At 39.4% G+C, this 23,932-nt stretch overlaps 1 protein-coding gene and 1 long non-coding RNA gene across 2 annotated transcripts in view; one reads left to right on the top strand and one right to left on the bottom strand.

Annotated features, from left to right (window-relative positions):
- CSMD1 (CUB and Sushi multiple domains 1) overlaps positions 1–23,932 on the top strand; it is a 1,745,606-nt gene that overhangs the window by 370,451 nt on the left and 1,351,223 nt on the right. The window contains exon 2 of the mRNA XM_061622907.1: positions 1,161–1,377. Within this exon, the coding sequence (XP_061478891.1) occupies positions 1,161–1,377 (217 nt within the window). The remainder of the gene's footprint in view (positions 1–1,160; positions 1,378–23,932) is intronic.
- On the bottom strand, positions 1,132–23,845 carry LOC133383039 (uncharacterized). The gene is made up of 3 exons (XR_009762158.1): positions 23,724–23,845; positions 4,058–4,143; positions 1,132–2,340 (listed from the first exon to the last, which is right to left on the bottom strand). It is a non-coding gene; the product is annotated as an uncharacterized LOC133383039 (long non-coding RNA).

The following is a 23,932-nucleotide window of genomic DNA, read 5'->3' as shown; positions in this document are numbered from 1 at the left end:
TTGTGTTTCGGCTTCTTCTCTCTCTCTCCTCCCCCCACTCTTTCCTCCCCTCCCCCAGGGGGAAAAAGGGGATCCCTCTTACTTTTCAAGAAGCTGGCATGCTGGGAGAGAAGAAGAAAACATCTCTTCTTTTTCAGCCCAGTGCTGCTCCCCCTTCATTAGAGAGGAGAAAGGCCTCAGTAAAAGCCGCTCCTGCATCCACCCCGTTGTCCCTTTACTGCAAGGTTTTCAGTCTGGGCTGGCTTCCTTTTTCACGGCTGTGTTTGGCGGGAAGGTGAGCGGTGTACGATCTCTAGAATGGGGGTGATTCCAATTGCATGCTCAGTGGCTGCCTGGCAGAAAATTACCAGATATAGAATGCATGTTGAGTAGTTTTAAGTTGTGCAGCCACTATGCATGCAAGCTGAATCACTCCTATTCAAGAGAGCTTGGAGTGCACACCTTCCCGTTCAGCCCAAACCATCTAGTTCAGGAGGAGGGCGGCTAGTAGGTGGCAGTGCAGCAGCATTATGTCTCAGACGGGGGAAGTGTTTAATACACCTAGCTAACGTGCGGCCACGGCGCCTGTACTTTTGAATTAGAGTGATTTGGCACCTTTGCATGGAGGTTTCCCACCTTACAATTACCCAACATGCAACGCCCCAAGGGGCCATTGGACAGTAGGTAATTTTACAGCCAGCAGCTGCCGTGCTCAGGAGCCAGATTGCTCCAATTCAAAACTGTCACCAAACCACCCACATTAGGTCGAGGCTTCTGCTGGGGAGGAGGGCAGCTGATGAGTGGGAGTGAGGCCAGGCTAGTGGACTCCTTAGAACTTGTGGGCCCTGGACCAGTCCCCCACTTGGCTGCCCCCTGCTGCCAGCCCTGGTAGCGCTGACTTAAGTGTATACCATCAATAAAAGGAAAAACAATTAATTTGAAACTTTTAAACAATCACACAATTACTGTTGCACTCAAGTAAAATATCTGTCATGTGAGATATCTTGCTCTAGATTGTTGAGATAAATATGACACATGCCATGGAACGCTGAGTTTTCAGCATTGATCAGGCTTTCTTTTCATGTTTATTATGATAATTAGAAAAAATAGATAAAAAGAAATATTAGAGCTTGGAAGCATTTCTGTACTCATTTTTTCCTCTCTCTCTCCTTGTTTTTCAGGTCAGAACTGTGGAGGTTTAGTACAGGGTCCAAATGGTACAATTGAAAGCCCAGGATTTCCTCATGGCTATCCAAATTATGCAAATTGCACATGGATCATTATCACAGGAGAACGTAACAGGATACAATTATCATTTCATACGTTTGCCCTTGAAGAAGATTTTGATATTTTGTCCATTTATGATGGACAACCACAGCAAGGAAACCTAAAAGTGAGGTAAAGTAATTTCCAGCTCTGCTCATACTGTTGATAAGACTTCCATTTCATGAATAATTAGTGCTTCACAGCAATTAATATTCACTGTTTTCTATTTGGCTACTTCATATTTCAAGTCACATATGACTTGAAGCAACGCGTGCTGCTTGTCATAGTGGCAAGGAGATGGATGGATATTTGCTTGAAGTCAAATGATCTGTTTCTCCATGTTTTCTGCTATAGCAATCACAGTTACCATTATTCTCTGTCTTTTATCTTCTTCAGAAATTGTTGTCAAGTGCCAGGAAAATAAAAGTGTTGTTGAGTTAATGTCTGATTTCTCTTGCTTATACTGAAGAGCTCATTGTATTGCTAAAACAAATTTAGTAATTTCAGTAACATTTGAAGAGGACAATATAGCAAGTAGAACATTCGGTTACCTCATTCCTCAACCCACCCAATAAAAATTGTAGAAGAGAAACAGAGTCATACATTTCTTGCAATAAGGCTAGGTGCATTGCTTTTGAGCTTGGTACATGCTGGTTTTCAGATATTTCTCTCACTTTTCTATATCTCAGATACAAAGATATCCTTGGGAATATGTAATCATTGAGTGAGGATGACCATATCATAGATATATTTGAACACGGGGTGATGCTGTGTTTCTACAAGACTCTTTAAATATCTATCCACATAGCAACTGTTTCAGTGGGTGAAACCTTACGGTTCAGATTGGGTGGGATTCTTCATGTCACCACGTGGTATGGAGAAAAGGGCTTGATTTACATGGCAAGGCTATGCCCAGAAGTGGCAGACATCTGCCACAGCAAGTGTTTTAAATGTAAAGCCTTGTCCAGTGCTATATTGGCACTCCTGCATGCTTGTTTTGTATGTCCTAACATGCTGTGCAATTGCTGGGTGGGCCAGCCTCATCTTTTGGCCTTTTATACTGTGGCTGTTATCTTCCTCCATAGCTTCTGCTTCCTGCAAAATATAAGGAAATGTGGTTATAGGGCCAGGGAGAAATCAATGTGAATGGATAAAAGCAGGATGAGAGCAGAAGCAGCGGGCTAGGAGAGTACTGCAATAGCTTGTGTATAGCTTTAGAAGATGGCTGAGTGGACTGTAAACTACTGAGACATAGTAACTATGTCTACTCTATGCCATATTTTCATCATTTAATTCAGTTTCTTCAAGTGCTTGAGAAATTCATTCATGAAAATACGGATTTGGGGAAGGATTATTTTTAGAAGTGCAGATTAATGCAGAAATTGAACAAAATTATGAATAAAATATGTGAATCTGATACATATCTAATTTATTAAGATATCTAACTAAAAATGAACCTAGAGGATATTCCTCACAATTGCAAAAAACTCTAAATAGCCTGGACCCAAGCTGCTTCAGAGAACACTTCTGGCTCATATGGATTTGCTCTGGATACTCTTGGCAATTAGGATTGGTTTGGTATAGCCAATCTTAACTTTGCCTTGACTGCATCTCAGAATCTGAATTCAGTACCTCCAATATGAACATGGAGAGTTTAATGTATGCTTAAAGCTCTGAACAGGCACTGACCTATACTCTCTTTCAGAGCTTGGAAAAGTTATTTTGAACTACAACTCCCATCAGCCCAATTCAGTGGCCATGCTGGCTGAGGCTGATGGGAGTTGTAGTTCAAAAAAGTAACTTTTCTAAGCTGTGCTCTTTTTAGATGCTGAGGTGAGGTTCCCTGTACACTATGCATAGAGCATTCACATGCATTGAACAGAAGTTTGCACAAAGTTCTGTGAAGTACCTTTTTATTGTATCAGGTATTTCCCACTGAAAAAGAACTTTGTGAGCCAGAGATTTCTTCTGACATTTGATGCTTTGTTTTCATCTATAATGAACCCACACCAACACCAAGATTTTGGGAAACTGTTTTATAGGCCCATCTGTATCTATTAGAAATTATAGAGCTGCTAACGTGCAATAGGAAATTGGAACCTTTTTGTGCTAAATAAGCTTTTTTGTGCTAAATGTGTTTTTTTGCTCATATTTGTATTTTTGCACACATTTGTAAAGGAAAAGTAATACATCAGTCAACTACATGGAATTATACTTAAATAGTTATCATCCCACAAGGCAATATATTCCTTTCGAAAGTATGAAAGTGAATTTATTATTGAAAAAGTCTCCGATATGAACACAATTAACAATGATGTGTGTGTACATATCTCAAAGGTAGTTATGCTAGGAAAACCTCTGTGGGAGGCTTTGTGTATGGTAGGGGTGGGGAACCTTTTTCAGCCCACATGCCAGTGATGGGCAGGGTCAGAAGCAAAAGTGGGTGGGGCAATGAATGTAAAGTCGACTAGTCACACACCTCTGTTTTGTCCATCCAGACAAAAGAGGCATTAGCAGAATGCAGGAATACATTCCTGCCAGGCAAAAACACTTGGGGTGTGAAGCAAGGCTAGTCAGGGGTATAACCTGGGGAGAGTTCCAAGGGTGGACAGAGAAGGCTAGAGGACTACATTGGGCCCCCAGGGCTGAGGTCCTCTGCCCTTGGTGGATAGGAGTTAGTTCTGCACTGAACATTTATCTGATTTTATCTCCATTAATTAAAGAGAAAAGAAATTGCATTCGAAAATTACAAGGAAAAGAGAAACCTTTGGGGAAATGTGCATAGGTGGTGTGAGATTTTTGTTATGCTTACCTTACTTTTGAGGTAGCCAAGAGGTGTTCAGAATGTCCTTTCCTTCATTCTACAGATCATCTCACCTGTAGTTTGCACTCAGCAGCCTTCAGTTAAAACCAAGGAGAAGACTTAATGAGATAACTCCTCCCATGGAGCTTTTCAGATTTGGAAGTGTAAGCAGCCAGGGTGTAGAGTGCTGGAGGCTGCAGAGCACTGGATAAATGTTCAATGGAACAAAACACATGTTCCATCAGCACCCAGAGTCGGGTTCAGTACCTAGGGGATAGTCTCCTTCCTTTTTTGTTCAATACTGACTCAAGTCTGCACCCAGGAAAACATGGGGTCCCAATTTGGAGCCCTGGGTAGCAATCTCCCTCCCTGCTCCCAACATGTGTATGAGTTATACCTAAACAAAAGTATTTATTCAAGCCAACAAACAATAGCAGCAGCAGTAAGGGACTAGTAACAGAGAGAAAACCATAATGTCTCCATGTTCAAAACCCAGGACTAATGAAAGTCTATGACCTTTTGGCTTACACATGGTTAATTCAAGGATGCAGTTGGTGAGAGTGTGTTGAATAACGATGCAAAATTTGAGGCTTATATGGTAGAAGCAAGTTTGGGAGCAGAACAAATACTTCATTCAGCGGGAGACAGCAGCATAAATGGGCTAGTTAGGAGCAGACTGAGCCTAAGTGGTCCACTGGGCTTTGTGCCCCAGACAGTGATGGAATGGGCTATGCATATGCACACTGCCTCCCATGTGTTTCTCATCCCTATTTCAAATGGCTGCAAAATCACCTCAGCCCAAATCGTCTGGGTCAAGTGGAAGGTGTGGACATGTACCTGCTCCTATCAAATTACTTTGGCCCTTAGATTCTAGGATATCTCAAAAAATTAATTGAAATATTCAGACACATAAATGCACACTGTTAGTTGCATCTTGTAGCAATATAATAGAAATGGTTGGCATCCCAGTGTTAGATCCATGGCAATCTTCTTTTTAAAAAGTGGTATGTAGGTCATTATTTAAAAGCTTAGTGCAAACATATGATGGTCTGTGACTCAGTGGTATATACTGTGACATTCACTCTAATGAGGAAAATACCGATAATGTATGCTATCACTAAAATAGCAAGTTCTAATTAAACTAGAACAAAAAGCTCTAAGGATAAACTGTTCACATTTTACACTTCGAATAGTTTATTTTGGATACACAGTTAACAACACTCATAGCAGTGCTGAAATATAAATATAATATTGAAATGAAGAATGATAATATAAATTACATAATTCTCTAAATATATATTGCTTATTGCATAATGTGTTACACACATAGAGAACAGATAACCTAAAATAATGACTCCCAAACTTTTTTCCCCAATAGACCACTTGAAAATGGCTCATAGTCTTGGCAGATCACTTAATGATGTTTGTTGTTCCAGTTGTAGCAATTGCAATGCACTGGGCTGGATGCCGTATGTTTTGTAAGTGTATTTTTATTGTTTCTTTTTATTTTTTTATTTTTTTAAACACATTTTATTTCTTCTTTGCCATACAAATATCAGCGCAGTATAAAACAATACATAGCAAAGAAAGAAAGAAAGAAATAAGCATTATTCACATTGTTACATATGAAGATTCCTTTTTGTGCTAAATGCCCTTGTTAAATAATTGTTCTCTTTTCCACTTTGAGTTTTCCTGTATAGTCTTTTAAAAGTGGTCCATGTACATACACACGCCCACACTCACTCACTCACATAACCCTATATACAATAAGACTTAACCAAATACTCAAAATATTTCTACCACATTTCTTAAATTCTTTTTCTTGTCTTTTCCTTTTTTTGAAATCAACTTCTTAAGTATATAAATCAAAAACTTCATAACAATTTAAATGTCTGTTACAATGTACTAACATATATACATAAATAAATTAGTAAAGGAAGAAAAATTAAAATTAAAATATTTTAAAATTAAAATAAGAAAAATAAGAAATCAATAAATAAAAAAGAGGTAAAAGAGTTACTGAGATTAATGTAAGCTTTAAAAAGCATAACATTTAATACATGAAACGCCATAGAGATCTAGGAATTTCCTTTTTGTAGATGGATTTAATGCAATAAACTACATAGACTACCCAAAGACATCCCTCCATAATGAAGCATGAGTTGATGGCTTATAGAAATCATGCTCCCCCACTGCTACATAACTTATAAACATAAACCATTTAATATGAAAGTTGCCTGTTTTTGTGGGATCCTGCCTTGCCAATCTTTGTTGTGTCAATTTTTCCATTAAAGCTATATTCCATACCGGAACCATAATTTTATGAAATTATAATTAATCTTTTTCCAATGACTAGCAATTACAATTCTTGCTGTCACTAGTAAAGTTACTATTAGATCCTTAGAGTGCAATGATAGATTATCTCCTTGGAAAATCGACAAGAGAGCCATAACAGGATCAGACTTGATGTTCTGCCCTGTAATCATCCCAATTTCATGCAACACTTCTTTCCAAAATGTCTGAAGAGCAGCACATATCCACGTACCACATATGAAAATAACTTCCAAGCTCTCCACACCCCCTCCAACACCTCTGTGTAGCAGTATTATTGATTCTATGCAAAACTAACGGAGTTAAATACCACCTATGAATAATTTTATATGAATTTTCTCGCAGTTTTGCTGATATTGAATGAAATGGGAATTTATCCCATACATTTTCCCATTTTACAGAATCAATCTCCATACCAACAACTTCCTCCCATTGTTGTCGTAGACTAAAGTACCAGTAGTTAGTGCTAGTAATATTTTATATAAAGATGATAAAGAACCCTTATCAGTGAACTATGTTTCCACCAAATACTTCTCAAATGAAGTCAATGATTTCTGTCCCTGCTTCTCTACCGAAGGTATCGTTAAGAAGTGCTGAACCTGAAGTAACTGATACCAAGTACACTGATGTGGGTGTAATTTTTCCTATAATTATTTCTTATATTGTATTTATACTACTGTATTAGAATTTGCATTCCAGAGAATTCAAATCGTAATACATTAAAATACAACATACAAAATAAGAGAAGCAATAAAAATACAATTACAAATCAATATGAATATTTAGGGCGACATGCTGTGGACCATCTGAATGAAGCTTGCAGACCAGTGTTGGTCCATGAACTGCAGTATGGGGAATCCCTCACCTAAAGCAAGAGTGGGCAACCCTCCAGGCCTCTCTTTGGTCCTCAAGACTCTCACTAGGCCACAAAACAAACCTGCCATGTACAATCCTCCAGTGCTTTTGGCTGACTGTAATGAGTCCTTGAGCTGTGACAAGGTTTCTTGCTTGTCTTAAAGGAGAATGGAGGAGTGTGTGTAGGGAGATAGACACCACCAACTTTTGCATGGCTGGAATGTAGCCTATTGCACAAAGATAAGAGTCACATCTGTTGCTCTGTCCAATTTTGCCTCTGGTCCTGTATACTTTTTTTGCATTTGGCCCTCCCACCACTGGCATGTGTCCCCTGGAAGGTTGTTCATGCAGGATAGTGGCCCTTAGCCTGTAAAAGGTTCCCTACCCCTGATTTTGACTTTGACTTGGTGCTTTGACTTGGAGGGAAAGATCAGAGTTTATTTCAAAGGCCAGTTACAGTGTTGTACTGCCAGCTGCTTTGCTGAAGAACAGTAGCTCAAAAGTACTATGTTATATCTGTTCAATGTGATACACAGGTCCCCCGCCAATAAAAGGAAAGAACACCTTTGCAAATAAAGAAGCCTGTGGAAAAGTAATCAAATACACATAGGAATTGGATCTATTTCAACTCCCAGAAATGGTCACATTATCAATAAATTTAATCTGCCAGTAAAAATCTACAAACAGTTGTATCAGTGGCAGATACTACCCATTAAAACAGATGCTTGAAGTGGTTTTACAATTCACATGGCATTTAAGACCCATGGAAGTCTTTAACTGACAGTTCGAGAAAATGGGAAGTACCACCAACTCAAGTTTGCCCCTTCCCACATGCAATTTTTCAGATGCTTGTTTTACAAAACAGAGTGCAGGTTCTGCAGACTTGTTTGGAGCCATGATACCTGGAAAATGGTATGACTTGAATAGGATGTGTTTTAAATTGTTTTTCAAAGATGTATTTTAAATTGTATTTGTTTTTAGTTACTGTAAACCGCCCAGAGAGCTTCGGCTATGGGGTGGTATACAAGTATAATAAATAAATAAATAAATAGTTCAACTAACTAGCATCCTGGCATCCTAAAACATAAGGTAAGATATTCTGCTATACAATGTTCTCATGCAGAAAGCAGGCAGCTATTTCTATTCTATTGCTGTGGGATATGAAAACTCATTAGCGGGCTATGCAAACAGTGCCCAGATCATCCCTAGCCTATTTTAATGAATTACCTGGAATGTACCATTTGTCACTCTTCCTACTAAGTGAGAGTGATAATCATTTCAGGAAGTGTTGAACCAAACATTTTGGACTTGTCCAGGAAATAATTGGTTTTGAGATGCAGGATACTGGACTTACAATGCTCTGGGGCTAAGTACTGTCTGCCTATGTAATTGTTTCTTTATCCCTGTAATATTCATTCAACTTGTATGCAAATGCATAGATTATTATACAGACTCCAATAGTCTCCAAATTTGTTTTTACTCTTCCAAAAAGGACACATACCCAGCAACCCTGAATTTCCACCACTCAAAAAGGATTCAGACAGAAAACAGCACAATATTCATACATTTAAGAAAGTTTCCTCCAACATTTCTCACCATAGTAAAGAATTAGTTACTCACTTATACATCATTGCCATTTTTCTCTGTCCTTTCTAAATAAAGACTGGCATTTATAACCTAATAAACTTTCAATAACCACAGTAGAAGTCTTCAGTAGTGTGATCACTGAAAGAGAAAAAATGCATCACCAAAAATGCAGTGAAAAACTGTCATTCATCACCAAAGTTTATTCAGTTCTATAAAAATTGCATAAACAATATATACTCCATTTTAATCCCATCGCTTCCTCCAAGGAACTCAGCGTGACGTGTATTCCACTTTATCCTCACAATAACACTTTGCAGTGGTTTAGGTTGAGAGAGAGAGGGATTGCTCCAAGTCACCTAGTGTGAGCTTTGGCTAAAATGGGATTTGAATCTGGGTCTCCCTGGTAATTGTTTTATACTACAATGTTATATGTGTTGTAACATTATTCTTGTAGTGCTGAAATTGTGTGTGTGTGTGTGGGGGGGGAGAGAGAGAGAGAGAGAGAGAGAGAGAGAGAGAGAGAGAGAGAGAATGTGTCTATGCTGGGGCCAAACAACAAGGCAAATTGGGGTGATTTTGCCCTTGCTGAATCAAACCACAATGCCAACAATTCCCCCATCACTGAGTCCTGTGTCACTCTTCTTTTTCTCTACTCTACTTTTTGGTGCACTATAGGCATTATTCAGTGAAGTAATTCCATTAGCGCAATGATTTACATTTGTGCAATGGAAGTCCCCCCCTTCCCAATCGCACCCTCCCCAAATGTGCTCTGGGGGGTTGGGGACAAATCCAGAACAGATTTAGGGGTTGCACAAAGAGAGGAGAGGGGGAAATTCCATTGTGCAGCCAGAAGTCTTTGTGCTAATGGAACTACTTCATTAGATATCACCCTATATCTCTATTATTTTCTGTGTCTATATTTCTCGAAAGCGAAAGAGAGATAATGTATATTTTTGTGGCTTAATTATATTTTATTTATTACTAAATGGGCTTTCTACTGGTCACCCAACAACTATGCTAGCAAAAATTATGCATATGCAATTTATTAGTTGTTGTCAGTCTTTATTGACTTACCCAGCTATGTGCAGATCTTTGCTGTTAGGGCAGATGGAAAGCATGTAAGCAGGGTTGGGATTGCATTTGGTGGCCTTAAGGATACTTTCCACATATACACATTGGCTCTGTGCAATCTGCATTCTCCATTTTGCACAGCAAAGCTTCATCATCTCATTCTGTCCCTAGTCCATGGGAGGGGGAAAGGACTAATGAACTATGGAGTGACAAACTAGCTAGCTAGCCATTAGGCTGGCCAGCTGGCTGCCAGCTAGCCAGCAGAAACAGGATCAGATGGATGGCTACCTGCTGACCAACTTGCTCTAGGGATGCTGAACGTAGAGTCTCCCGTTAGCAGGCAGCTGCTCAGTAGCTGTTTACTATATATTAAAGATTATGTGTTTACATTTGTGTACATTGGTTGATAAAAATAATAGTTTTTTATTACATTACTTCCTCCCACCCCCAAAAAGAAAAAACAACAGAGATTTTCGTGTCCCAAAACACAACACTCAAGGGAAGAAATTCACTGTCTGCCCCCTCTCTGCAACTTATCAATCAACCTGGTGTATCAAACCAGGCAACCGCCTTGACTGTGGAAAACACAGCCCAGCAGCCATGTACTGTGCCCTCCCATGTCTAGAATTTTGAGCCAGAAATAACCCTTAAATAACATAAAGAATGCCCCTCTAAATAAATAGGCAGAGTTTTCCTCAAGATAAAACTCTGAAGAATATAACAGCCCTTGCTGAAATGAGAAACTAGCAGAGAAAGTACTGACATGGCACTTTGGAAATCAAAATCATCTCACATTGGATACCATCTGGGTACATCAACAATATAGAAAACCTATAGAAAAAATTATATACATCACTCTTACTTTTCCACTACACTTCAGCATGGGTCATTATGTGTGTGTGTGTGTGAGTGCAAGGAGGGGCGCTAAAATGTTTTGCCACATACTTATTAAATGTAGTATAAAATAAAACAACCAGTTTACTAATCTTGGTAGCTGCACACAATTTTGTTCTGTCTGTACTAAGAAAAGAGAGCTAACTGTAATAAACCTTAACTTGTAACTTAGTGGTATAATTGTACATGAACCAAAATGTACATTTTTATCAAAGGTAAAACTGTACACTCTAATTTGGAAAAACCGCCGAAGCTTTCAAAAATTACTTTTGCGTCAATAGATGCTTATAACACTGTATTAGCTTCTTCAAGTATATTTTTTTAAGAATGAAAACTGAACGTTTATTAAATCTGCAGATCAAATCATCATGTTTGAACAAACAAGAATGGTATGACTTATTTGTATGGAAGAAAGCCAAACTGTGTCTTGTATTTCTGTCATTTGGTGGGAACCACTGGACTGTGGGCCAGATCTGGATTGTGATTAGGGATGTACAAACATGCCTCAATTCATTCCAACATTCATTCTTTCTGTTTCACAGCAATTGGTTTATTTTGTACAAGTCTTTATTCCATTTTGTTGTCTGGTGATGCAGAAATATACATAATTTTGTATGTATGTTGCACCACACAACAGACATATATCAGCCATCTGTAGATGTTTGCAAATAAATTAACTTTCCTGTGTATTCCCTTTCCCCATTAATGCATTTCCAGAGGGGAAGCCCTGTTGGTCTTTTACAGCAGCAAAAACAACAAAAGATCTTGTGGCACCAGTGGCCCATCACAGTCATGTATTGGTGCAATCTTATTCATGTCTATTTAGAAGTAAGTGTGCCACTTCCTGCTCTGAGGTATCTCTTTGCCTTTCCTAATACAACATGGTCCTTGTGCTATTACAACATCATACTATACATTATATCTAGTTCTCCATATTATGAAAGGAGATTTCTAAAAACTTCACATTTTTGGTCTTGGCATGGATGTCTAAAAATCAGAATTCTCATGTTTACAACACTAAGGTTTTTTTCAAATGCTGAGCAATATACACCTCAATATATACCTTTTTTATGAGGTAATCACTTGAAACTAAGATCAGATTCATCCTTATATCCTCATATTTATAGGCTGCTTTTACTGGTAAGGGTCTCTCAATGTGATTTACTAGTAACAGGATAAAAATACAACTTAAAAACAATATAAAATGCAATACAAAACTTTACAAACATCAAGGCATTGATAAAACCAGCAAAAATAAACACATATCCAGCTTAAAAACAAGAACAACACACACACATATGCCAAAAATCACAATTATAGCAAAAAAAATCATCAACTAAACAGAGCACAGCAATTGGAATAAAATATATTCCAGGCCAGATATATTTTCAAGGATTTGTTAACATCCATCAATAGCATGTAGTTTTGTATAATTTCAGCAAAAGCTATGTGCATCAGTATTTTTGTACAGATTTATAGTTATGGGCGAAATTATTTTTTCAAACAGCATCAGTCACTGATGGGAAACCATGCCAGCCCCTCCCTCGTTGATGCCACCAGACTCCAATTCTCACCAGCACAGCTAGCCGTTAGGGATGATGGGAGTTACAGTCCAGCAACATCTGACAATTGGTTGTTTTCCTCACACCTCTAGAAATATTCTCCACCAGGGGCATTATGGAAAATGCAAAATGATGTCCAGGAGGCCAATATAGTTAAGATCATTAGAACATGAGAAGAGCCTTGTGAATCAAGCCATGGCCTGTCTAATCCAGCATCCTGTTCTCACAGTGGCCAACCAGATGCCCATGGGAAATCCACAAGCAGGACCTCCATGCAAGAGCATTCTCCCCTTCTGCAGCTTCCAGCTACTGGTTTTCAGAAGCATGCTGCCTCTGACTTTGATGGCAGAGCACAGCCATCATGGCTAGTAGCCATTTATAGCCTTTTTCTCCATTGATAGCCTTAACCTCCAAGTTGCTGCTTGCAGCTACAGGGGAAAAGATATGAGGGAAGGAACGTTGAGTGCCACCCATGAAAAACTGTTGGAGAATTTCTCCTTCCTTGGAGGAACTTGGGAAATGTCCCATCTCCCATCCCCCATTTCTCCGACCACAGATAGGGTGCAGAATTTCAAGAGGCCATCTGCACAAAGCTCTGTTCTAAAAAGCATAGATTTCCCCCCATATCACATGTGTTCCGCAGGCCAGATATTTCTTACCCACATAACACAATTAAATTTTACTTTGTGTGGAAATGTAAAATTAATTCAGCATACTTCTGCAGTGAATCAAGTCCGTGTTCAATTACATAATCAGCTTATCTCACAGAAGTATTAAATCCTTTTCCAGGTGAGCATCTTTTACAATTTAAATAGCATAATAAACATCCTTGTTCTTGCTACTTTGGGTTTGAGCTGCCATAACACACTTTGTTAATCTCTGTGGTTGTACCTTTTATTTTAAGATTCTCTCTTTGTTCACTGGTTTAGGTGTTGACCATTGAACCGCACTGTCACTGAGTCTGTTTTCCATCAAGTCTGAAAAACTGTAGTTAAGAGAAGTTATGTCTTTGCCCAGTCTGGGAACGGATAGCCAAGGCCGTTGTCATGGCAGCATCAAGATAGACTGGGAGAGTTCTAGCAGTTATCTGTGTTGAGCTGAGTCTTCTGTGTAATGTCTTTGAACTGAGAACTTCTCTCCTAGAGGGGGGGATCTTAAAGCCTTAAGCCATAATGTCTTAATAAAAGACTCTTAACCTGATCCAATGCATCTGAGAAGTTTCTTGAGCAACTTAACTCCAACGTAACGTATGCTGTTTCATGCAACAACGCACACATGTCAACAGGGGTTATGGGCCCAGATCCACAGCGCATTACACGGGAGTAAGTTGCTGGTCTGAACGGCAGACGGAGTTCCAGAGGGCAGTTTGATTGATTGTACCAGACAGAGGTGAGCAACATGGCTGTAAACCTGTCTGGGGGAGATTGACGGAAAAGAATTTTGCCAGCTGGAAGCCGAGGATGAGGGCTTTGCTGATAAAAGAGGATTTATGGGACATTATAGATGGACCCCCTCCGGCGGTATTGACCGCGGCCTGGAAGCGCAAAGATCAGAGGGCGCAGGCGTTTATAATCTTGGCTCTATCAGCCTCTCAACTTCTACACGTGAGAGATGTTACAAACGCCAAACAGATGTGGGACGTGTTGGAAGGCATTCATATGCAACAGACTGCGGGATCTAGATTGTGTTTGGCACGGAAGCTTTACCAGATGCGCTTCACGGGTGAGTGCGAAATGAGTGAGCATCTCACAGAATTCAGACGTTTGTTTGCTGAGCTGACGGACCGAGGCGTCGAGCACTCTGAACTTCAGAAGACCTATCTGATCCTGGCTTCACTCGATGGGACTTGGAATAATATGGTCATGGCTTTCGAAGCCATGCCTGATGGAGGTCTGAACGTTGCGTTTATTGAGGAAAAGCTGACCCAGGAATGGCAGCGGAGACAAGAGGCGAAAAGTGCTGAGGAAAAGCAAAGAGCCAAGCTGAAAGAAGAAAGCAGCTGCAGACAGGAAAACAAGCAAGAACAGCAACGGCTGAAATCTTGTTACGCCTGTGGGGCTCGTGGGCATCTCCAGAAAGACTGTGCAGTCAAGCGAAACTCCAGGGACGGAGGCTTGAAGCAGGGAAATGTGAACTTTGTTTGTAAACAGAAGTCTCAAGATTTAGCACCTGTTAACTGGATTGTTGACAGCGGGGCAAGCCATATATTAATTAAAGACAGGAGTTTGTTTTACACGTCTACAAATGAGCAGGACTTTGTTTTACTTGCGGATGGATCGCAAAAGAGCGTGGAAGCCTGAGGTCTGGTGAGATTTGACAAGCTGGGAATACTTTCAGAATGTTTGTTTGTTCCAGAATTAGCTCATAACATTTTGTCAGTCAGAAAACTGGTGAGTTGTGATTTTTCTGTATTGTTCCACAAAGACAAATGTTATGTAATGAGGGGAGATCAAGTGTGTTTGCAGGGAAGCCTTAATGATTCACAGTTTGTAATAAAGAGCAGTCAAGCAGGGTGTGCTGTGTTAAATGCTGAGGCACAGGTACATCAGGGCTGCGTCCATGAATGGCATCAAAGGCTGGGGCATGCAAACCTTGACACGATTAAGAAAACCCGAATGCATAGTGAAGACATGCGTTTAAGAGATTGTGGACAGTTAATGGATTGTGATTCTTGTCATAAAGCTAAAATGACTATTGCACCAATTAACCGGGAGGCTGAAAGAACCACAGCTCCCTACCAGCTAGTTCATGTTGATTTATCAGGGCCAATAAATGCTTCACGCGGAGGTGCGAAATTCTTTATGGTACTGGTAGATGATTTCTCTAGATACATGAATCTTTATTTGCTCAAGCATAAAAGTGAAGCTGAACAGAAGCTGAAGCTGTTCATTAAGAGAATTGAAACTCAACATGGCATCACTGTGAAAGTGATACACTCAGACCAGGGAGGGGAATTCACGAGTAAAGCATTGAGTGACTTCCTTGAGAGTAAGGGAATAAAACAGAATTTTACTGCTCCATACAGCCCGTTTTCCAATGGAACTGCAGAGAGAAAAAACGGTGCTGCAGGAAGCAATGAGAGCCATGTTAATGGATTGCAGTTTAGGGAATTCTTTCTGGGCAGAAGCAATTCTTTATGCAAATTACATTCACAATAGGGTATTACACAGTGCACTTGGAATGTCTCCTTATGAGAAAATCACTGGCAGAAAACCAAAAATACAACACATTCAAAAATTCGGGGCAAGATGCTGGATCCACATTCCACAGGGAAAAAGGAGGGGCAAGCTTGCACCCAGAGCACTGCAAGGTTTTGTTTTGGGATTTCAGAATGCATATTTCAGAGTTTGGTGTCCAGAAACACAGCAATTAATTCTGAGCAGAAGCATTAAAGTCTCAGAAAAGCCTTGGGATCAAAGGGAAACAGTTGTTCTTACAGGGTCAGATGACACACAATCACAAACATTTAAGCCAAATCCAGACATAAAGGTGGAGGGCACACATATTCCTCTCAGAGATGCGTTAAATGAGCTCATTTGTGGGAAACAAAGATCAAAGAAACGTAAGGCTGAGGAAATGGAATCTCCTGCGCAGGCTGTGCCAAGCACAAGCACAGATGGGGGGGCAGAGAGAGCAGAAGCCCTAGTGCCATTAAGACGTTCTACAAGAGTAAACATAGGGAAACCACCAGAAAGATATACTGTGGGGGTAATTACCAGTCCTGGAATGCATAAACTGGTGGAAATGGATCCTGACACTTTGTATTTGACATGTGTACAGCCAAAGTTTGATTGAATAAAGTGTTAGCTAAATGTACAGAGATGTTCTGAACCGTACTGCAATGTAAGCTCTATTGCAAGATGTATTGTAGAAATGTATTGTTGTTATTGTTGTAATGAGTTACAGACATGATGGGGAAAAGGGGGGATTGTTGACCATTGAACCGCACTGTCACTGAGTCTGTTTTCCATCAAGTCTGAAAAACTGTAGCTAAGAGAAGTTATGTCTTTGCCCAGTCTGGGAATGGATAGCCAAGGCCGTTGTCATGGCAGCATCAAGATAGACTGGGAGAGTTCTAGCAGTTATCTGTGTTGAGCTGAGTCTTCTGTGTAATGTCTTTGAACTGAGAACTTCTCTCCTAGAGGGGGGGATCTTAAAGCCTTAAGCCATAATGTCTTAATAAAAGACTCTTAACCTGATCTAATGCATCTGAGAAGTTTCTTGAGCAACTTAACTCCAACGTAACGTATGCTGTTTCACGCAACAACGCACACACATCAACATTAGGATGGCAACACATCTTCAGAGATATACTTTTCCAAGTAAGCAGCCTTTTTTAAACCTTGTAGTGCTCTTTTAAGTCCTAGTAAGATAAAATATATCTTACTTTTTTTTCATTCATTTATACTTTTCCTACTGCAATGTGTACGATTTGTAGGATGCTTCAAAGGTGAAGACTGGCTTATGAATAATTTAAAAAAACTTTTAATGTACTTTCCTAAATCTTGTAGATGTGCAAATCCCTTGTTTTTCTCTTAGATTTGTGATATGAGCCCCATTTGCACTATACGTTTCAAGCACTGTTATACCATATTAAACAGTCATGGCTTCCCTCAAAGAATCCTGTGGACATTTGGTAAGGGTGCTGAGAGTTGTTAGGAGGCCTCTATTTTCCTCACAGAGCTACAATTGCCAGAGTGTTTAATGGTCAATCCCTCTTCCTAGGGAGCTCTGGGAATTGTAGCTCTATGACAGGAATGGGGATCTCCTAACAGCTCTCAGCACCCTTAACAAATGACAGTCCCCAGGATTCTTTGGGGGAAGCCATGACAGTTTAAAGTGATATAATACTATTTTAAATGTGAAGTGCATACACTGCCTCCATCTGACGTGACAACCCAAGAGATTGATAAAGGGTGGATGCATACACAGAGATGGGTAGAGGAGGAATCAGTTTTAAATGTGTTCACGCAGAGTGTGGCAGATCTGACTCAGTTGTGCTTTGCCAACATTGGAATGCCTCTTGCATCAAGCTCCTGCATATGTCTGAGCCAGTTGTGCATTGTTGGCTTTTGCTTTTGAAAAAGAGCCCAACTGATTGTATGCAAAATTATACACAAAATATGTCTATTATATCAGTAATACCCATAAAAGAATCAAGCTCCATGCCGTCCTATATTTCTGCAGCTACCTTTTTAAGTATTAACACATACTTTTTAAAATACAACTATATTCATTGTTGTATGTGTCTGTTTATGTACTGTTTTAGGTAACATGGAGTGTATATACTTGTAATAGGTGCATAATATTATGTACATTATTATACAAATATGTTCACATTTTTAGTGGAATTGGTAAAAAAAATCACTACTTGTCAAGAACAAGGACCTATATGGAAATTAAAAAAGATCTGTGTGGATAAGCTCAGCATCAAGATTTTCAAAAAATCCCACCTCTCTAAATAGTATAAGATGGCTAACAAAGATGAAGCAGAATCCTTCATTCTATATTTGGAGCCACTTTGAAGTAGCCTCTTGAGTGCGTAGGTTGCCTGAAGGGATGACTCAACTTTACTGTAGCACAATGCAAGAAAAGGAAATGTGGGGAGAGTACCTTTTGATATTTTGGCCTACAGTAAAAAATATGTTATACAAAACCAAGGGGTTTTTTTTTTAAGTGCATGGAAGGCAATCAAGATTAATTCAGTATAACCTGTGCAAGTATAAAACAGGGAAAATTGTTCTCTGCTAAGCTTTTGCTGAGATGCAATCATGCGTTCTCATAAACATATTCAACCCAATTGCTACATAAAACACAGTAAACATATATTCAGAGTGGCATGTAATAATAAAAAAAGCAGTTGTGGGCTGCCTTCACTCAATGGAAATTCATGAACACAACCAGATATTGCCCAGGCTGAATGTCTGGAATCCTTGTAGACTAGGGTTTCCCAACAGTTCACAACACTCTCAGAAATGTTCATGAGGGCTGGCCCCTCATCCAGTCTTTAATCTACTAATGATTATACTAATGGGAGGCAATTATTGCTATGCGCATTGTATCAAATGTAAAAATATGTGCTTTAATCTAGATAGTATTGAAATTCAAAGTTGATTGCCTTGAGCTAAGTTAACATTAACTGATGCCATAAAACCTCTGTATTTAAAAAACAAACAAAAATAGTTCATAAATGTTCTGTTTTGAATGAGAGCCTCAGCAGTAGTAAGACAAGGCTTCAATAGTACCCTGGACAGCTCCATGCAGAGCTCAGGCTGGCAACTTCATAAGAGTAGAGCTAGAATGTTTCCGCAACAGTCACCCTGCAACTGAGCCTGAAATAGGAGCAGCGCCTCTGTCTCAGTAGCTAGCTCCACTTTCCATAAGAGGAGCCCCTTCATTTAAAGGGGTCCAGCTTCCTTTAGGTGTTCTGTTTAGTTGATGCAAACAGAACAACGGACACTGTGATCCCACTAGGCCATCTCAGCTGGAGTTCTCAGAGTCAGAGGAGGGAAATGTAACCTTCTCAAGCCAGAAAGCTGCTGCCTTCTCTTGTGCAAGTGCTTATGATTTAGTATGGATTTCCAACCCCAGTTCCCTGAAGAAGGGGAGTCCAACCCCAGAGCAATGACAATGGCAAGGCCTTTCTAATATGCATATATCTAGAAATATGCAAAACTCTCCAAATACGGGGCTCTTGTTTGTGTAGGTTGCCCTGTCCAGTGGCAACAGTTCCACATATTCAAAAAAAGCACATAGGCATCTGGTGCATCCCCTGAAGTAAGACAGGTAACACATTGTAGCTGTTGCACCCATAACATATCATTTAGCTATGACAATTCAGTTCAGGATTAAAGTTGACCTGAAATCTGCAGCAGCACAATCACTTTCACATGGCAACCCACATGAATGAATTGTTTTACTTAAACTGTTCAGTCAATAGTAATGATCTTTCTATACATAGCTAACCAGTTATTCAGTTAGAAGGAAACTAAAAGACCTAAGACATTGGAGGGACAGAGATGTTGGCTGCAATTAAGGTCCCAAAAAATCCCTTTCATATATCCTTACCTAGCTGTTTTATATGCATGCTGACTCTGATAGAAACGTTAAATGTAATGAATCTCATGAGGATTTGTTTTTCACAGCTGAAGGTCAATTATATGTTTACTATGAAAGCCATGGAGGCTTAACCCTTCAAAAAGAGATGAATAATATTTTGCATTTTCCTCCTCTATAACAAAATAATATATATGTATAGAATATGTATTTTCTCCAGGCAACATTTTAAAGGAATATTCATACCTTCCAACTCCCACGTTACCAAAATCTGTTTTGATGGAAAAGGAGTCGCATTCTTTAAAATTAAATGAGTGCTTTAGTAGATGCATGATCTGAAGCTTATTCAACCATCTGCTGATAGCTTGGTCATCTATAGCCAATGTGTGTTATACTGGCATCCACCCAATTCTCAGTCAAAAATGTCTCAGCAAGTGTCACTGATTGGCAGAATTATCTGACAGGCTGGGGACCATGAGAATATGGATGAATGTCATTTAGGCAAAAATTACCTTCAATCACTTGGACATTTGTGGAATAATGGGGAGACTGTGTGAAACTTCACTTCAATTGGCTTTACCTTTGGCATAGATAAGCAGTGAGTTGCTTGCTGCTAATACTTGTGTTCACATATATACTTTGCAAATATCGTTAAATCATGCCTTATTCTTAAAACTGTAACATGTGATGTCATGATAATTTAAAAGTTAAAATTTAGGAATGCTTTAGGAAAGTGCGAGTTCACAGTTTGGATTAGTGGATTTTTTTTTCTTTGCAGCATGTTATATCACAGGCAACTTTTGCTTGAAATATCTTGCCACATCTTAATGATGAAAACATCAGAAGCTGCCTTATACTTTTAATATCATTTATCATTCAAGCTTAGTATTGTCAACACTGACTGGCAGCAGCTATCCAGGGTTTCAAAAAAGGGGCATTTGCAGCATTACTGGGAGGTGCTAAGGATTGGATCTGGGATGTTCTGCATGCAAAGCAGATGCTCTACCTCTGAGCTATAGCCCTTCTCCAAAACAATCATTGCCTTCTCACTAAATAGATCTATGAAAACACTTCCACATCTGCTACAGTTTGGAATAGTAGTTCCAGTGATGAATCCAAACCACACAGAGTTTATGGACCTGAATATTCACAAGAGGCTAAACACTACAGACAAAGGTCAAAAAAGAGCACAGTACAGACCAAGACTACAAGGCTAGGCTCAGATGAAAGGAGACATACAGCTGGATAACATTATTAAACGCCATAGTCTTCTTCAGATGTACACACCATTTCTGTCACCATCTAACTCATGCAAGACAAATGGAAAGCCTTTTGTATCTGTGAAGGTGCCCGTCACATTTTAGAACCATGATCTTCCATGGTGGTTGTTGAAATACTTTTAAAATATGCTTTCATCTAAGACGAGATGCAGAGAGAGGTTTCTAGTTAAAAATATTTTAAAACAAACATTATTGAAATATAGTGAACATTATTGAATTAACTGATCAATGTTTTGAATTCTTTACTATGCACCTTCAAGCCAAAACGTCTGTCCCATGTTTTTCTGTGTCATGGATTCAAATAAACCATATCAGTATTTGCAAGGGATGCAAAGATTATTAGCCCCCAGCTATGGGCATCTTCTCAGGACCATTCCTTAGTATGATACAGACTTCACAAACTGTATCATAATCACTACCATAAAAAACACTTGGGGACATTGATTTGGAAATTATCAAATTAGCACTGTTGGCTTCAGAAACTCATAAGTGACTTCATATAGTAAATGTGTCATCTGATTACCACATTGGTCTTTTTTTCTTTCTTTTTTTTGTATACAGAGATTTGGAGTTTGCATCAAAAAAAACCCAAACATGCCTAAGGTAAAATGCTACTGGCCATGATTCTGGCCATATATGGCCATATATATTTCAGCTAATGTAAATGTCCATAAGCCAGTGTTTTCTGATGTACATATTTTGATCCAAATATGCACATCTCATGTAATATACAATCATTTTTGTACCCAAATATGAATCAGTGTGAGAATCAGATTTAAAAAGCAGAGATGCTTTGTCCAAGTATATTGAGAGTAAATTTGTTGTATTTTTCCTAAATCTAGTCTTCCTATAAAAAGTCATAAGAATAATTATTTAAACATTCTCTTAGACCTTCATTTCTGTTCTATTTTTAGTAGATAGTGTGAACAATGTCACCAAAAGAAGAAAATAGCAGATGGCAACTTTAGTATATAACACATAGCTATCAAAGCAGTGCTATTCAGGCCAAAAAAAAATCTTAATATCCCAACAAATTTTGTAGACCTTAGCAAAGAGTGGGGAACCTGTGGCCCTTCAAATGTTGTTGTACTCCAACTCCCCTCTTCCCTAACTATTACCCATACTAGCTAACGCTTATGTGAGTCAACTCATAGCCCAGCAACATACTGTACCAGGTTCCCCATACCTGGTATGAAGGAATTTATTCCAGATATATCAGTATAAATACACTTAGGGAACTTGTTCAGCCTGCCTTGGTTGGAGTTATGCTTCCCCTTAAGATACTTATCCACACTTTGGGGATATGCCCTGAATTGGTGCTGTTTCTGTATGACCAAATGACAGAGATGACTGGGATGCTTTCTAAAGGCTTATGTTGATATACCAGCTGTACCCTTGCCTGGAGAAGATAGAACTTTTTGTGGTTTGATGACGTCCGGATTAGACTAGTGTAATATAAATCTAGAAGCTTTATTGGTTCAAAATGTTGTTGCAAGGGTTTTGTCTGCTATTGAGCTTGTATCATAACTATTGGCTACCCATTTTTCTAGACATAGTTCAATGAGTTGGTTGAGCTTGAGAACAGGTAGGACTATTTTTGCCCATATGTTCCTTCCTAAGTGCTCTGATCATTATATGACTGTTGTTTAAGCAGGTGCACTCAGGAGATTTACAGTGGCAGAACTTTTCACTGGTGGACATTTCCACCTCGTCCTAACCCCCTCTAGCTTAGCAGATCTAGGGTTTTGATTGCTCTGCCCCTTTCCAACTAAAACATAGTAACTCTATGTAAACTTATAAGAGAGTAAGTTCCATTGAACTCAGTGGGACTTACCTCTGAGTAGACATGCAGAAGACTGTGCTAGAATGTGTTGTTGCATTTGCTCTTATTTTTATGATCCTCATCTCTCCTTGCTCTTTCCTCCCTCCATTTTGTTCCCCATGATCAAAACTTTTATTGCAAATTCCTTCAGATGGGAACCTGGTGTGTGTGTGTGTGTTCTATAAAATACCATGTTCGGATGGCTCAGCATGTAAAAAATGCAGTAACAAATATTATTAATAATATTAATAATTAACTAATGAATAGGAATGCTTGCACATAAAGGTGTGATTGGACTGCATGCAGAACTTGGAACCTCTCCTCAGTATAGATCCAATTTGACTAAGAAGACACTGAAATATTTTTAATAATTAATATCATACAACTTGTGAGCTGGTATAGCACAGTGGGGAGGAGAGCCTGGCTGGGAGTCCAGAGTCTGTGAGTTCAAATCCCCGCTCGTGTCTCCTGGGTGTCAAGGGCCAGCTAAAGATCACCCCCACAATGAGAGGCTCAGGGGTTACATGCCCTCCTACCTGTGCAGCCGTGGGCAAGCTGCATAGTCCCAAGGAGCCCAGTTGCCCCCCCAGCTGGCAGCTGCAGACAAGAAAGGGGCTGGCTTGTGCAGCTGTGGCAAGCTGAGCAGGCCCTAGCCAGCGGGGGAGGACTAGCCTCAGAGGGAGGCAATGGTAAACCCCGCTGAATACCGCTTACCATGAAAACCCTATTCATAGGGTAGCCATAAGTCAGGACCGACATGAAGGCAGTCCATTTCCATTTTCACCATACAACTCTATGCATGTTTACTCAGTAGTAAACCCTACTGTGTTCAGGGAGGCTTACTCCCTGATAAGTGTGCATACAATTGCTACATAAAGTAAGCATAAATTGACTGAATAAGCAAAAGCACTCCACTGAGGCATCAAACACTGTGTATATAGACATATCCATATTATCTAATTGGTACCATTTTCTTTTTCAAGAAGGAAAGAATTAAGCCTATCAGCCTGTCACAATTTTTTTTACTTTCCAGCACATTGTCTCAAAAGACCTAAGATATAAACAAGTAAATCCCCATTTAATGCAATTATTTTCAGAAGAAGAATGGATATAATCACCTTATTCATCCAGGATAATTTGTATTGATAAATGAGTACCAGAAACCATATCTGGAAAACAAACAAACACTAACATTAATATTTCCCCACTGATTTTACCTGTGAGCTTCTCATAAATAAGGACTGGAGAATAGCTGAGCTGAGAAGGTAAAATTACCCCCCTTCATCGAGACTGAAAAAGTAGGCTATTTGCTTGACCTCCACTCTTTGCCATTGTTAAACCTGCTCCTACTAAGACAATGGGGAGTTAGCAGGGGGTGTTTCTTAAGGCTGCAGTACTAATGTTTTATAAAGATGCAGCTGCTACT

Source organism: Rhineura floridana, chromosome 4 (genome assembly GCF_030035675.1).
Source record: "Rhineura floridana isolate rRhiFlo1 chromosome 4, rRhiFlo1.hap2, whole genome shotgun sequence".
Classification (NCBI taxonomy): Eukaryota; Metazoa; Chordata; class Lepidosauria; order Squamata; family Rhineuridae; genus Rhineura; species Rhineura floridana.
This window is presented reverse-complemented; position numbering and strand designations above follow the sequence as displayed.